This window comes from Panthera tigris, chromosome B3 (genome assembly GCF_018350195.1).
Source record: "Panthera tigris isolate Pti1 chromosome B3, P.tigris_Pti1_mat1.1, whole genome shotgun sequence".
NCBI lineage: Eukaryota > Metazoa > Chordata > Mammalia > Carnivora > Felidae > Panthera > Panthera tigris.
This window is the reverse complement of record NC_056665.1, coordinates 54,896,983-54,912,694: the sequence shown is the minus strand read 5'-3', so window position 1 is coordinate 54,912,694 and position 15,712 is coordinate 54,896,983. Positions and strand designations below refer to the sequence as shown.

Here is a 15,712-nt window from a genome sequence, read left to right as displayed (position 1 = left end):
TACAAAATAAATAAGTAAAAGACATCCATTTCTTGATGGAGAACTAGAAATTTAAACTGACTCCAAAAAATTGTAATTAGACAATTATCCAAAACTAATTTTAGGGGAAAAATTCATATTAGTTTTACACAGAGCCTCAAATTTTACCTAAGCCCAGGACAAATGAAGTATCTTTTACAGGAAGTGAAAGCAGCCTCATAAAGAAATGTTACTATTACTTAGAAATATAACACATATCTGCATAACGTGCTGACAAACATAATTATATTTTAATGGCATCACAGTGGTTAGAGCAGTTCATTAAATGACAATACTAGACAGAAAAAGTCATTTTTTCACTAATCTAATTGTCTTTTATAACAGAATAACAAGACTCGCAGATCACACACAGTAATAGTACATAACCAAAATGTCACAGGGAATCAAAACACCTAGGCTTAACTCTAATCCTACCTTTGACTGCAGCCCAGCAAGGTGCTTAACAGAATAGAACTGCTAGAGTCAACTTACCAGCTGTGGGACCACAGGCCCATTCCTCAATTCTTTCGAGACTCTATTTCCTCATCTATAAAATGAGGATAATTATAAAGCTTCCCTGATAGCATTGCATTAGGGTTAAATGACAAAAGAAAATCCATTTAAGGGACTTGGTCCAGAGCCTGGCAGATAAGGACTCAATAAATGTTATATGGTTATTACTTTTGGCTAAATGGCCTTAGAAAAGTCACTTCATCTCTTTCACACTTAATGTCTCTATCTACATAATGAGCAGACTGGATAATGACCTTGAATCCCTTTTATAAATTCAAACAAGTCACAAGGATGTAAGTGTTGAAAGAAGTGGGCATCTCCAAAAGCTTGGCCTGGACAGCGGTGGCTGCTGAAAGTCAGTACTGTATACATATATGCTCTGGATGTTGAGATAGGGTATCTGTCTCCTAAATTTCCAGCTATTATATCATCTTAGCAAACACCTTCAACTGTAAAAATTCTAAAACATGTTATACACCTTTATTCAATAAGTGCTCCTGAATAGTTGCACATAAATCCAAATTTTGAACTCTATTTCAAATTTACTAAGGGAACCCACTAAGATGAGCTTTACAAAGGAATGCACAGCAAAATTCTTTCGCTACTAGCAGAATAATTCAGTAGTGATGTGAAACATGCTTAAAGAGTACCTTCAGGGAAAATAGTCTTGTCACAATGGATGCCTGGAGACCATTACCAGGTGACTTGGTGGAGGTGGCAGATCCCATGGAATCGGGAGGACCTGCCCATCCTCTCCAAAGGTGTGCATCCTCTCACATGAAGTTGTGGGAGGAGAATTTAACAGCATTAATCAACTCAGGGGCTCCTGATAGTTGCTGCCCAGTAGAATCACCTGAGAAGCTTTTAAAAATCCTAATACCCAGGGGCGCCTGGGTGGCTTGGTCGGTTGAGTATCCGACTTCGGCTCAGGTCATGATCTCACGGTCCATGAGTTCGAGCCCCGCGTCGGGCTCTGTGCTGACAGCTCAGAGCCTGGAGCCTGTTTCAGATTCTGTGTCTCCCTCTCTCTGACCCTCCCCTGTTCATGCTCTGCCTCTCTCTGTCTCAAAAATAAATAAAAACGTTTAAAAAAAAAAATTAAAAAAAAAAAAATCCTAATACCCAGGCCATATCCTGCACCAATTAAAACATAAAGCCTGGGGGCTAGGAGTCAAGCAACAGTAATTTTTTTTAAGTTTATTTATTTATGAGAGAGAGAGAGAGAGAGAGAGAGAGAGAGAGAGAGAGAGATAGATAGCATGAGTGGGGGAGGGGCAGAGAGAGAGGGAGACACAGAATGGGAAGCAGGCTCCAGGCTCTGAGCTGTCAGCTTGGAGCCCGATACAGGGCTCAAACCCACGAACCTTGAGACTATGACCTGAGCCGAAGTCAGACCCTTAACTGACTGAGCCACCCAGGCACCCCAAGCAACAGTAATTTTTAAAAGATCCTCAAGTTTTTCTAATATGCAGCAAAGTTTAAGAACCACTGAACCAATTGACAACTTCTGGACTCTGGATAACCGGCTTTAAATTTTCACGGAGCTTGATGGATCACTCTAATCTCCCAAGAACCCTCCCACCAATGCACTGAAACTGGCCCTAGGTCACCTTCTTTGGTTTGGACCAAGGATTCACAACATGTTAACATTATGTTCTGTGGCTGAATAATTATCTAGAATAGTGCTACTCACACCCAAGTGTGGTCTAAAAACCAGCACTGTCACATCCCCTAGGAACTTGTTAGAAATGCAAATTTCTCAGGATTTACTCCAGACCCACCAAATCAGAATCTCTGGGAATAAATCCCAGGAATCTGCTTTAACAAACCCTCCAGGTGAATCTCATGCCTGATAAAGTTTGAGAAGCAACACACTGTCTTCTCATTCCTGTATTTCTTCATTCACATACATTCAGGTCTTCTATGTTCTTAAGGAAAGATCTCTTGGGGTCCCTGGGCGGCTCAGCTGGTTGAATGTCCAACTCTTGATTTTGACTCTGGTCATGATCTCAAGGTTGTGAGATAGAACCTCGTGTCAGGTTCTGCACTGAGAGTGGAGCCTGCTTAAGATTCTCTCTTTCCCTCTCTTTCTGCCCCTCCTGACATGCTCACATACTCTGTCTCTCAAAAACATAAAAAACAAAATAAAAACTTAAAATCTCTTGCCTATTTTCTATATACTAACCAACTTTATTATTCTTCTTGACTTCAGTGCTGAGTCACATGTACATCATATTATTTCCTCTCTCTCCCTCTTAAATTTCCTTTTAAACTATTTCAGCATACTTAAAAAGTATAGAAAATAATGCAGTGAACACCTGTGTACTACCACATAACTTAAGAAAACTGTTACAATAGATTTATTTATGCTGAATTATTTAAGTATTCTGTGGAATAAGATTATGAATACAACATATGAGTCATTTACAATGTCTGTCACCTATACTATTTTGAAAATAGTTGTCATGTTGGGAGAATAGTATACACTTAACACTGCAATCTATTATCTTTTTTTGTATTATAATTAAGAAGACATACATATGGCATAAAATAGCAGTTTAAGTTTGCTATTTGGACTTCTCATATTTGTACATATTTGTCATATTTGGACATTGTTGGTGTACTTATCTACAGCTCCTTGTTTTCTTATAAATTTGTATTGTTTTTCTTACCACATATTAGTAGTAATGTTTCTTATGTTTAATTCATTTATTTTCCTTTTTTTTTATTATCCTCTCACTTTTTTTTATTACAAAAGCAAAAATGTTTTAACTGTATCTCTTATATCCTATTCATACATCTTTGCTACTACAACTATTGTCCCCAAACTGAGTGATGTTGGTATTCAATTTCTTTCTTCTATACTTTCATGTAAAAATGTTCAACTTCTTCATCAACTTAGACTTTATTATGATGCAAGCACAGGTAACCTTAATTTTTCCAAAGTGCTATCTGGCTATCCTAAGACCATTTATTATGGAATAATTCCTTATTCCTTTGTTTTGAAACAATTACATTTCTATTCATAATTGGGCCTATCTCTGAAGTCTGTGTAATACAAAATGAAAAATTCTATTTTTGTGACTCAACACTGAATTGTCGCTTTCCAACATACTCTATTATGTGTTAGGGTTGGACGACTATTTCTTTTCCAGAACAGTTAAAAAATTCCTAGTCCTTTCCAAGTAAATTTTAGAATTAGGGTCAAATTTCAAACCATGTTCAGTTTATTGGCATTTTGATTAGAACTGGTTTACACTAATAAAGAATGCAAATGATTATAATATCTTATGTTTCTGGTCAAACAACATGACCTCTCTGGTAAGGAGAGTTGGCTATTTTCCAAGGAGATTATAAGACTACTGACAAAGCAGGGAAAACAAACTTCCAGCATGCAAAAGGATACCATGTAGCTATTAATAAACAGATAAACACCTGTTCTCAATTTCCCCTAAAGATAGGGCAAGACAGAACAGGATTTAGTTTCATAGTTAAGGTTACCTTCCTGATTATGAGAGTTTCAAGACCCTAAAATACATTCTTTCTCCCTCAGCATCCTGATGATGAGAACAGATGCCATCAGTCAGGCTCTGAGCTAATGCTTACCATGCATTATTGCATTTAATCCTTCCACAACACTGTGAGGAGATACTGATTCTCGGGACTAAGATGAGACATCAGGAGAGAGGCCCTCCTCAAGCTTTTGTCCAGGAGAGCACTTACCCGTCTTGCCACAGTGATCTCTTGTTGCTCTTCCCACTTCTTCTGTTCTGCTCTTACACGTGCTTTATACTCTGCAAGGTCAGGTAGTTCTTCCAGCCATCGATGACGAGCATTTTGCACAGCTGTTTCTACCTGCAATTGGATATTGCAAGAATAGGCAGTAAAGTGAGGTATAAAATTTCAGAAAGATCCCATTCGCAATTAGCAACTATGGTTTCATGTGTATTTTACATCATATCGCACTACGTTACACTGACCTCAAGCAGCCCACCTGATCCCAAACAGTAGATTCTAATCCTTCTGTTCTAAACTTCCCATACTGTCCCATGCAAATGCCAGCACAAAAAGTAGGAATCTATAAATGTTTGATAGCCAATACCATTACTGGAAAGCTTCATACAAAGTACCAATTGCCATTTCCAAGAAATTCCTGTTTATCTTAAGAAAAAGGAGAAGACATGCAGAGAGGCTGCTTGGGGTCAGGGCTGCCCAATCAGTACACCCACCATATCCACAGTCCTCATGCCGTACATATAAACACATGAACCCACACAAGCATGCACCAATATAGCTTAGAGCCTTGTACCAAGCAACTTTTCCTGCTGTCTGTAATGAGTTTGCAACTAAAGAATGAGGGTGATACAGCAATTCAGGCAAACATATAAGACTTGATGAATTATGAGGGTGATCTGTTGGTAAATCTGTCACAGGTTACCACAAGGTCACTTATTAAATAACCTTTCCTTATTTCCTTGTATTGAAATATAAATACACACGTACCTATATCCATATAAACATACAAAACTAGAGTTGACATAAGGGGCTGAATTTTTTTGTAAAATGCTAAATACATTTACAGGTAAAACCTAGGGAGTTACAAATATGGGGAAAAGATAAAGCCCCTATAGAAATTTATATTCTTCCAAAGGTTATTAATAATATTTCCTTTCTTACTACATGATGTTATTTTTCTTCACAACATCTGTAATTGTATATATACCAGAACAGCACCCTTAAACATGTCTCTTTGTCCACAGAACATTTTCTTAACTCTGTTCAAACCTTAAACATTTCAGGAAATGATTTAACTGACTGAAGATGCCTTTGATACAATTACACAGATTTGGCTATGTTTCCATACTATAAGGATTCTCTCTAAAATCGTGTAGAACAACTTATGGGGGCCTGGGTGGCTCAGTCGGCTGAGCATCCGACTTCAGCTCAGGTCATGATCTCACAGTTTGCGAGTTCAAGCCTCGCATCGGGCTCTGTTGACAGCTCGGAGCCTGGAGCCTGCTTTGGATTCTGTGTCTCCCTCTCTCTGCCCCTCTCATGCTCATGCTCTTTCTCTCTCTCTCAATAATAAGTAAACGTTAAAAAAAATTTTTTTTAAATCATGTAGAACAACTTAACAAATAGGCAGAATTCCAAGTATTTATCAAAAGCTGAATACATTTTTTTAAAACTTTACTTCAGGTATTATTTTAAGACTGCATAATAAGCATTTCGTTTGTAAATACAAAATAAGGAATATTAAGGTCCAGGGACCTCTATGGGACAAAACACCCTGTCAGGTGGTCTGTGAGATCAAAACTATTTTCAAAGTAATATTCACACTTTATTTTTTTCACGCCCAGTCCTGCATGTGTAACTAATACAATGGTGTCATGCTATGTGATTTATCACTGCTCTGACAGCCAATGGCAAGTTTAGTATCCTTGGTTTTTTTTTTTTACAGATTTTATTTTCCTAATTTTTTAAAGTTTATTTATTTATTTTGAGAAAAAGAGAGAAAAAAGAGAGAGAGTGGGTGAGTACAGAGTGAGAGGGAGAAACAGAATCCCAAGCAGGCTCTGCATGGCCAGCGCACAGCCGACACTGGGCTCAGACTCATGAACCTTGAGATCATGACCTGAGCCAAACGCTTAACCCAATGAGCCACCCAGGTGCTCCAGTATTCTTATTTTTTTAAAAGTTCCTTAGATTTATATTTTCCAATACAGTAAATAGATATAACCCACACAGAGAAAAACTCTTCAGAGTCTTGAATTTTTAAAAGTGTTAAAGGCATCCTGAAGCAAAAAAGTTTTGAGAATCACTATAATAATGTAGATAAAACCAACAAAAACTCTTTATTGCATTAACACAGAGCTATTTCATTAACACAGCTCACTCAGGCTGACATTTCTTGGAAACCAAACAACATGCCCCAGTTAAAAGCAAGCTAGCTTTCTGAGTGCTTCTAAGGGGAGGCAATGGCCCCGCTTTCTGGCAGCGTATGGGATTTACAGACAAAGTCCCATGTGAGGGGAGTGCCTGCAGATTCAACTCTGTGAGTTGCAGTGCAAATACTGTCTAATATCTCACTTGCTTTAAGTTTGCTTATGTATAACTACTTCAGTGGAGTACCTTCTATAAAGTTAGGTATGAAAGATTCTTAATTAAGATGTGCTTCATCCAGTTATAAAACCGCCACCTTTAACCTCAAGCACCGTAACGCTTAGACCAAACTCAGAGGAGCAAACACTCTGTAAACGTAAAGAATACATGGAAAAACTGAGGGGTAACAGCTTTGTGACAGAAATACAGTGGAAGAAACTTTTTGTAACAACCCAAGAGGTTCTACCCTAGAATGCACAAAATTTTCAAAGTATAAAGTTATGAACAAGTTCAATGGTAGCATTTTACAGGTTTTCATTAATAGGCAGTTCCAATAATTGTACTATAATAAACCTGTTACCTGTTTGGCTATATTTTCACAATATTTGAGTTCTAATTCCACCTCGAGTTTCTTCAGGTCCCCACTGACAGCTGTTTCTTTCTCTTGCTCTAAATCTTGCTGGATCTTTCGCTTCTGTTCTTCTATCATGACTGCCATCTCGTTCTTGGAAATAACATCACTGGTGGTTACTTGGTCAGTCTGGCTGCAACCATCTGAGGTCTTCTTTTTCATTGCCTTTATAGTTTGATCCAGCTTAGACTGCCACTCTTTTTCGAGCTGTTGAATAAGTTCTTGTTTGATCTGTTTTCAGAAGAAAAATTGTATGAAAAGAAAAAACACTCAAATAAGCAAAACCCAGAATTAATAGCTAGCCAAAAGAGCAACCACAGCTGTGTTTGAAAACCATCTAGACATTGTTGTAGTAATTACATGAGAGTTAGAAGCTTAGTCAATGAAAATATATTCAAGTAAATCCTGAAAGTTACTGTTGGACCCTAATGTACGTGGCATAAATCACATGGGAGATAGAAGTATACCGCAATAGGTCAGGCTTTCTTGCTCTCAAGATGCAACCTTCTGGAAGCTTTGACATTGCCACTACAAAGGTGGCATGATTTCTTTTTTTTTTTAAGAGGAAAATTTATACTATTAATATGTATTTTTCCATCAACACCAGGCTTTCCACAAAGCAGGCACTGGGTTAAGTCTAAATAATGAACCTAAAACTGCACGATCTAAAAATAGTTTTACTTACTTGAACACATTAGACTCTTGTTTGTTAGGGTATTAAATTCTACTGAGTCTACTGTGCATTGAAGGAGGGGCATCATTAGAAGGATGTCTTAATGACAACTTTCTGCTTTCAACAGGATAGTGGGATGGATCAAAACACAGTCAGTCTGAGGCAAAACTGTGAAACAGCAAAAGTTGCTTTTCTCTGTTCCTGGTTCCCACCTCCTGGGTATCCAGAGTTCTCAGACTGCTTCCCTGGCTACCACAGTCCCAGGCTATGTTGCTGCATTTGAAATGGCAATCTTGTGTAGCAGTTTATGCTTTCCTGAGAGTCTCACAAAAACATTACTTCTCTATCTCATCTTCCTGGTAAATAAATGGTTAGCAGATTCAAATATAAAACAATGTGCAACATTGTAAAAATAGAGAATTTGTTTTGTGCTAGCCAGATTTTACAGGCATAAATGTATATATTCCAGAATACATATTTCTGTATTAAAAAATGATTAGTAAAAGAATTTCAGGTGCAAGCACTAGATTAATGAACTGCTGCAGAGGGTGGGGGTGGGAGATGAAGAAGAGGGATGCTGAAAGACAGGACAGTGGTCTACTATCCACCGTTAGGTAGCCACACCCCCAGGTAATAGCAATCTTGCAGACCAAAGAATCTAGTTTCGATAAGCTTGAAAATTGATCTCCCTTCCAGCTAAGTTTTCAAGATCATAATCTGGTTCTTAATTTTCTAGAAAACTATTAGTAATTTCATTTGCTACTTAGGTAAAAGGTAATTTTTTGTGCTTTTGAGCCTGCCCAGTCATTACTTCTTCCTTCTAATCCACAGGATGGGTTATCTATTTGTTATTATAGACTGGTCTAGAGTCATCTGACTCATTCCACAATATGAAATTAGAGGAGGGTTTCATTTTGAGGAATCAAAAAGTACCCCTCCAAAAACCATTATATCCTGAATTGCACTGAAGGGACAAGAGAGGGGAGAAGTTTTAAGAAATAAAACTACTGTAAGCTGCCCAAAGCCCAATCCCAAGAAGTGAAATGAATGATCACATAGGTGCTTGGCAATGAAAAATTATGTCTGTTCAGGAAGAACGGTCTCCCTATAGTTAATACTACAGTTTCCAAACATGGTGACTGAAAAGAAATTTTAACCCACACCTCTGTCTGTTCCTCATCCCAGTGTGATTTGGCTAACATCACTTCATTGTCAACCTGCTGTTTAATATCAGTTTCTTGTTCTTTCAGCCACTTGCTCTTCTCCATCATAAGGGTGTCTTGGTACTTTTCTTCAAGTTCCACCTGCAGTCTGTTTACATATTCTTCTCTTTCCTCCAATAGCTGTCTCTTTAAACAAAATTCAAGTAAATATCTCTGTATTATACTAATACTCTCCAAGGCAAATTTATAAAATACTGGTCATAGGCAGGTACTGGCAGCAACAGAGACAAATGATCTTCCTACATGCTAACTCAATCAGCTTAATAGACTGTCTTGTACAGACCTGCTTGGATCTCAAATATTTGGATAAAAAATTTACAGGTGGCTATATTAAAAGAAAAAGCGTCTAACACAATCAATATGTTACTAGAAGAACAACTTTTTTTTTTTTTTCAATATATGAAGAACACTTTTTAACGAGTTTAACTGACATTTATGTTTACACCCCACCCACCATGGGACTCATTAGGTATCACAGGCCAGGAAAAAAAAAAAAAAGTACGTTTCTGAAATACATATATTCTGATATAAAACAAAAATTATTGCTCTATCTTAAAAGTATGCATCCTGTAATAAATTCAGACTGGCATATTTTTTTCATTACCAAAGACAATTGTTTTTCTCAAAACTAGCTAAAGCATTATGAAATAGTAACTGTCAACTATCAGATACAAATTTAATAATTTGAACTATTCATATACTATTCTCTGTTTATTTTAGGAATCCAGTTGATCTGAAAACTCTAACAAAACTCTACTCAGGGATCAAAATCACCTATAAGGGTTTTTGTGTGAAAATTTTTATTTTAAGTTTATTTATTTATTTTGAGAGAGGTGAGTTGGGGAGGAGCAGAGACAGAATCCCAAGCAGGCTCTGTACTCAGTGCGCAGCCCAACACGGGGCTCGAACTCACCAACAATGAGACCATGACTTGAGCCAAAACCAAGAGTGAGATGCTTAACCGACTGAGCCACTCAGGTGGCCCCAGTGTGAAAATTTTTGAAACGGTTTTCTGGTGGTCCCACTGAAGCTCATAAAATATAATGCCAGAGAAGTATACACTTCACATACCTATTGCCACGCAGCAAAAGAGCTTTTGCTCTGTGTCTCTTTACCATTATTTCTGATTCATGCTACCTGGTTGTCTGATTTCTTTCCTGGTTCACACCTGACCTGGCTTATTTTGGTCTTAATTCCCATCTGATTCCTCTCCACCAATGGCACATACCAAAAAGATGCTATCTATTTTTGTCAGTGCTATATGATTTCAGAAAATCTCCAATGACTAAGGGACCCATTTCTTCACAATCAGGTCATAGAAACTGTAGTTGTACTAAAACAATCGAACTATCACGTGGCTGAGAAAGTTGTCCAGTGTCATGTCACATATCACAGTTATTTTTTGTTGACTTTAAAAGGAATCCTCACATTGTCTTACCTGTGTATATCTATGCTTCAGGAGTTGTTTCCATATGTATCTACTTTCCTTTTGACCCAGAACAGAAAACTGCTACCAATTTTCTGTGTGTTTGTATGTTTGTGCATATATCAATTGCTTTGCTACATAATAAGCCAGCCAAAACTTGACCATAACAACAAAACTAAACTAAAACAGCAAACATCTATTATTTCTCAGGATTCCCTGGTCATCTGGGGGGTGATTCTGATCTGAGTCAATTTAGCTGATCTCTGCAAGCAGTTGAAGCACATGGTCTAAGATGGCCTCACTCACACGTCTGGGGGTTAGCTTGACGTCTGCTAGAAAGATGACATGGTCACATGTGTCATCACTCGGCAGGTTATCCCAGATCATTCACACAGTGGTGGCCACAGAGTTCCTGAGAGTATCAAGCTTGTAAGTCCCAATGCATAAATTATTTTTAAGACTCTTTTTGCCTAATGTTTACTAATGTCGCATTGGCCAAAATCAGATCCAAGGGATGAGAAACAGATGACCTCTTACTGAGAACTGCTAGAAAGTCACACTCCGAAGGGGCATGCATTCGGTGATGGGAAGAATGTGCAGCCATTTTTGCAGTCTACCACAGCAAGGAAAACCTTTCTACCCTCTCTTTACAGAAGTAATAGATTTATTGAGCACAGGGGTCTGCCATTTGAACATACTACAGAAATATCTAATTCTAAAAGTTTTATCATTAAAGAAAATTTTTCAATAGTTTTAAAACATTTACACTTGATTTGCATGCCCCCGATAGCAAAAAAAAACCTCTAACTTCTAAGGACTGACTTAGCATGTATTACAATTGTACAGATGAGACTAACGTATACAGAAATGACATTATGAATGCGAATATTGTCCATCTTTGCCTTGTCTGCAAATTCATGACCTCCAATGATTATTAGAGTCCAAGGGGTTCTGTGTGGATGACTTTTCTCCCACTCTCTGAACAAGCCAGGTTGACATGTGAGGAAAGTTCCGTGTGTTAATAAAAGTTTTAAAACTTGGCATTGAGCTCTTACTTAACCCATGGTCTAACTCAACAACTGTTTCAGAAAAGAGCACATACGGAACAGGAAAATACACCATAGGACTCTTGCTGTTGTCTATCTTTTAAATTCAGTATCCAGACTAAGTAACTGACCGGAAAGTCAACTGCAGGGAAAATGCCTTATGGCCTGCAGAGAACTTCCATGAAAGTTCCCTAGCTTGCTTGAGTTTAATAAGATTCTTCCATTGTGAGTGTGAAACATTTCCTAGGATATGAAAAGATTAAATAAATTCTCTTAAGTTTAAAGTTCTGTTATGACTGGCTTATAAAAATTACTAAATTTTGTAATGGATTTACATAAATCTAAATAAAAAAAACTAAACAATTCCAGAGAAGAAAGGAATTACACTTCTCATGCGTTAAGTACACTGGCCCTTCCAGTGGGGCTGGGTATTAACTACAAAGGGATAGCATAAGGCAGTCTTACAGGGTGATAAAACTCTTCTGTATCCACATCACTCTATACATGTGTTAAATCACATGTTAAAAATGTATAGAACAAACACCAAATGAAAAAGTCAATTTCACTGTATGACAACTTAAAATCTTTAAAGAAAAATATTTAACCTGTAAGATTTTTTGGAAGGGCCAAATAGCAGTTTTAACTTTCCTCCCTGCTTTGGTGCACAAGCATTCATGAGCCAGTATTGGTCAGCAGCAGCTGCTAATTCCAAATGACCGATTATATGAGATCTAATTTTATAGCCAAACTGATTCTTTGAAAAGTAACAGAAAATATATTCCTGAAAAGAATGACCTCTTTGAGAGAATTACTCTTCTGTTCTTGTCAATTTACGTATTTAAAAAGAAAAAAAATCACAGCAGAGATCTTCTCCCTATTTTAATTTTTTTATACATTATGAAAAGCTAAGTCCTTAGTTTCTAAGTAATTTAAGATCCCTTCTAACTTTTATACTGTCAGCACTAAGTAAAAGAGCTCGCTTTAGAAGTTCTTTTTCCATTAGACGATATGTATACATGGCATGTTTTTTCACCATATTAATCTATTCAAAAAAATACAAACATTAAAAGAGCTGAATTCCTCACCTGCTCTTTCTATTCTTTTAAAGTCTGTAGTAGCAAGAGCCTGCTTTAATATAACTTTGTTCAGAAAACCTCTGTATATAGAACATTTACTCAGGCTTTTAAAAATATTTTCTAATCTTGACGCAGGTGGCTTTCAAATTGTGGTCTGCAGGCTGGTCCAAAGTGGAAGGGAGAGTCAGACGTGTGTCTGGATGAGGCTCCAGGCAGGACAGGGAAGAAAAGACGGGCGACTGTTTACATGTGATTTTACTCCTGGACACTCACCAACAGCAACTGGGAAGATTCAGGCAGGAGGGGAAAGTATAGGAGCCCCTCCAGCTTCCCAAAAAAATGAGAGCTTCCCTGAAAAGCTCTCCACCTTCCCTATGCTAAGTCCCAAGTTCAAATTCCTGCCCTTCTCCCCAGAAGAATAAAATGACACTTGGGTACTGAGACAGAAATGGGTCAGAGGAAAATGTTTCTGAGGGAATATGCTGTGCATCACCCACGGGACTATGTAGGTTCAACTAAGGAGCCAGCAAAAGTGGAAAGCAAGAATCCCTGGGTTTCAGACTCACAGTGTTTGGGTCTACTCTCGTTTATTTTTAGAACCCTGTTTTGCCACTTGGAATAAATATAAGGAAGAATCATTTTCTCCTATATGTATGCCATTTTCTACTGAGGTTTTAAAAATCATCTCAATATTTACTGTATTTTGTGAGCTATCAGAGTGTGATAGCCAAAAATAAAGAGACTTCTCCATAGGCCTTCCCTGTTTCACAAGAGAACAAGTATACTGGTTTCCATGACAATAGTGAGGCCAGAGAAAAGAGCTGAAACAAACACAACATGAACTTGTACTGTACCTTCTTCTCCTGAGCCTGTTGCTCCTTTTCCATGGTCTTCCTCAGAGTTGATTCTAGATTATCCTTCTCTCTGCACACTTCCAGGTAACATTCTTGCACAGCAGCCATCTCCTTATTCATGTTATCTAAGTCAGACCTTGGATACACAAAACCAGCAACCAAATGACCACCAGGAAAAAAAAAAAAAAATACAAGGGCTGCAAAACAATTTTCCTCTAAGCTACAGAACAGGAGAAAGCTGTCTCTAGAGCTTGAAGGGTAGCTAAACTCTCTCATTCTCACCTAAGTTGCAAGCGAGCTGCCTCATAAACCTCAAAGAGCTGCTGCTTCTCCAAAGCATGCTTTGCTAACAGGCTTTCACGTATTTGGGCTTTCATGGCTTCATGGTGCTGCTGGTAAGTCCTCTCACACCTAGAAACAGAAAGCGGACAATAGAATCTAAAGAAATGCCCAGCATTATTAGAAACACCAGGATAAATTGGCTTCCTTTCTTTCCCACTCCCTCTCTCTAATGCAAATTATAATTAAGGTCAGATTGGTTCCCCCCAACCAAAAGTAATAATTAATTCCTAGTGGATGATCTTAAATTCTGCAAAATTTTCTCTCCTTAAATGTTTCCAGAGAAAAATGAGAAACTTGGATATGAGAATGCCCCAGTCCTTCAAGAAGATAATAGTCTTTGTTGAGGACTTGTTTATAAAAAATTAATTGAAATAATAGGGTAGAGTTCCAAAATTCCAAGTTATCTATATTAGAAATAGATACTAGCAGTACCCAACTCACAAGTATGTTATGTTCCAAAACTCTGTTTCCAAGTTTATGATTTGGTAATTGGAAGACATACTCCCTCCCACAGATTTCTTCCTTATAAAGACTAGTTTCCCAGACTAGTTTATGAAAACCATTAAGCTATACTATCTCAATGAACTGCAGTTTTGATGGTGCTATAGAACCCAGCCCACTACATAACATCATTTCTATGGAAAATGTGTTCTAAATTCTAATTTGAGAAGCCACAGACTCATCTTCAGTAAGATCTCAGTAGGGAAGGTTCACACCATAATTTTTCTTGAATCTTTTCTGGCGGGTGGGAGAGCAGGGCCGTGAAGGGCAGAGTCAGGCATTAGACCTCTGCATAGACTTTACCTATCCACAGCTTCCTGTTTATCATGGTCAAAATCTTGTACCATTTGTCTCATTTGATTACATAAGTCTTGATTTGTATCTCTCAGTTTTTCTTCCGTTTCTTTAAGTTCCTAGATACAAAAGAATAAAGCAGTTAGAGAAAATAAACATCATATTCACTGATTAGTCCAATCTTTTTTTTTTTATTATCTTCCATGCTTTATCTCTACCCTGTAGCACTGATGTATCGTTTTCATAATTCTACAAAGACTCCTTATGGCTTGTAAGATTCACTTATTTGACAAGTAGCTTTATGACAGGAGTTAAGAGTTAAGAATTTTGTATTCATTTTGAACTACATGAAATAGAAATACTTAGCCAGAGAGGTATTCCCTAAGTGATCTCTTAAAGTAAGTCTTAGGATTCAATAATCTTAACAACCGTATAAACAAGGTTTAACTTTTTTGGTCCAGAGAAGAACACCTCCAGCAGCCAAGCTCCTACAGACCCAGGAGCCTGGAGTTCCACTAACCTACCTTTTGAGAAAACGATGACCTTATGGCCAATAAAGGGAAATAACTGGAATCCTTATTCACCCACTAATAAACCTGTCTACAAACTCATGTTGCCTCTGCAACTTTTTTTTGAAAAGTCGGTTATATCCTTTGAATATAATGAGGTCATAAGAATTCTCACAACATATAGGAAACTTTTTCATCACCTGATTTTGTTGTCGTAAAACATGAATTTCATTTTTAAGCCGCAGAATGTCATCTTTCACAATTGTATCAGAAGTAGAAGACCCAGGCCATAATTGATCAGTTGGTTTTTCCGTGGTATCTGTTTTACTCTAAATGTTAAAAAGAAATCAAAAGTTTTTCAGGTTTTTAAGAAATTCTAACTTCTGGTTTTGAAAATAATTTCATACTTACAAAGAAACTGTGAAAACATCACAAATAACTTCCATGTAACTTTTATCATCATCCCCAAATATAACCACCATACAATTATCAAAACCAGGAAGTTAACTAGGATGTAGCACTGTTACCTAATCTACAGACCCTATACAAAATCTTCCCATTTTCCTCTAACGTCCTTTTTGTAGTAGTTCAGGATCTCATCGACAATTCCACATTGCATTGAGTTGTCATGGCTCATGAGTCTCCTTCAATCCAAGGACAGTTCTTCAGGCTTTGTCTCTCAAATCTATGACACTTTTTAAGAGTATCAACTAGTTATTGTGT

At 37.4% G+C, this 15,712-nt stretch overlaps 1 protein-coding gene across 10 annotated transcripts in view; it reads right to left on the bottom strand.

The window, feature by feature from the left end:
• CEP152 (centrosomal protein 152) overlaps positions 1-15,712 on the bottom strand; it is a 91,589-nt gene that overhangs the window by 23,586 nt on the left and 52,291 nt on the right. For 6 of the 10 annotated variants that reach the window (XM_042988922.1, XM_042988921.1, XM_042988920.1 and 3 more), the window contains 7 exons: positions 15,190-15,318; positions 14,490-14,599; positions 13,626-13,754; positions 13,344-13,479; positions 8,882-9,067; positions 6,995-7,276; positions 4,255-4,386 (listed from right to left, as the gene is read on the bottom strand). In XM_042988922.1, coding sequence (XP_042844856.1) covers positions 4,255-4,386; positions 6,995-7,276; positions 8,882-9,067; positions 13,344-13,479; positions 13,626-13,754; positions 14,490-14,599; positions 15,190-15,318 — 1,104 coding nt within the window. The remainder of the gene's footprint in view (positions 1-4,254; positions 4,387-6,994; positions 7,277-8,881; positions 9,068-13,343; positions 13,480-13,625; positions 13,755-14,489; positions 14,600-15,189; positions 15,319-15,712) is intronic. The other 4 variants (XM_042988927.1, XM_042988926.1, XM_042988928.1 and 1 more) reach the window with 2 other exon arrangements.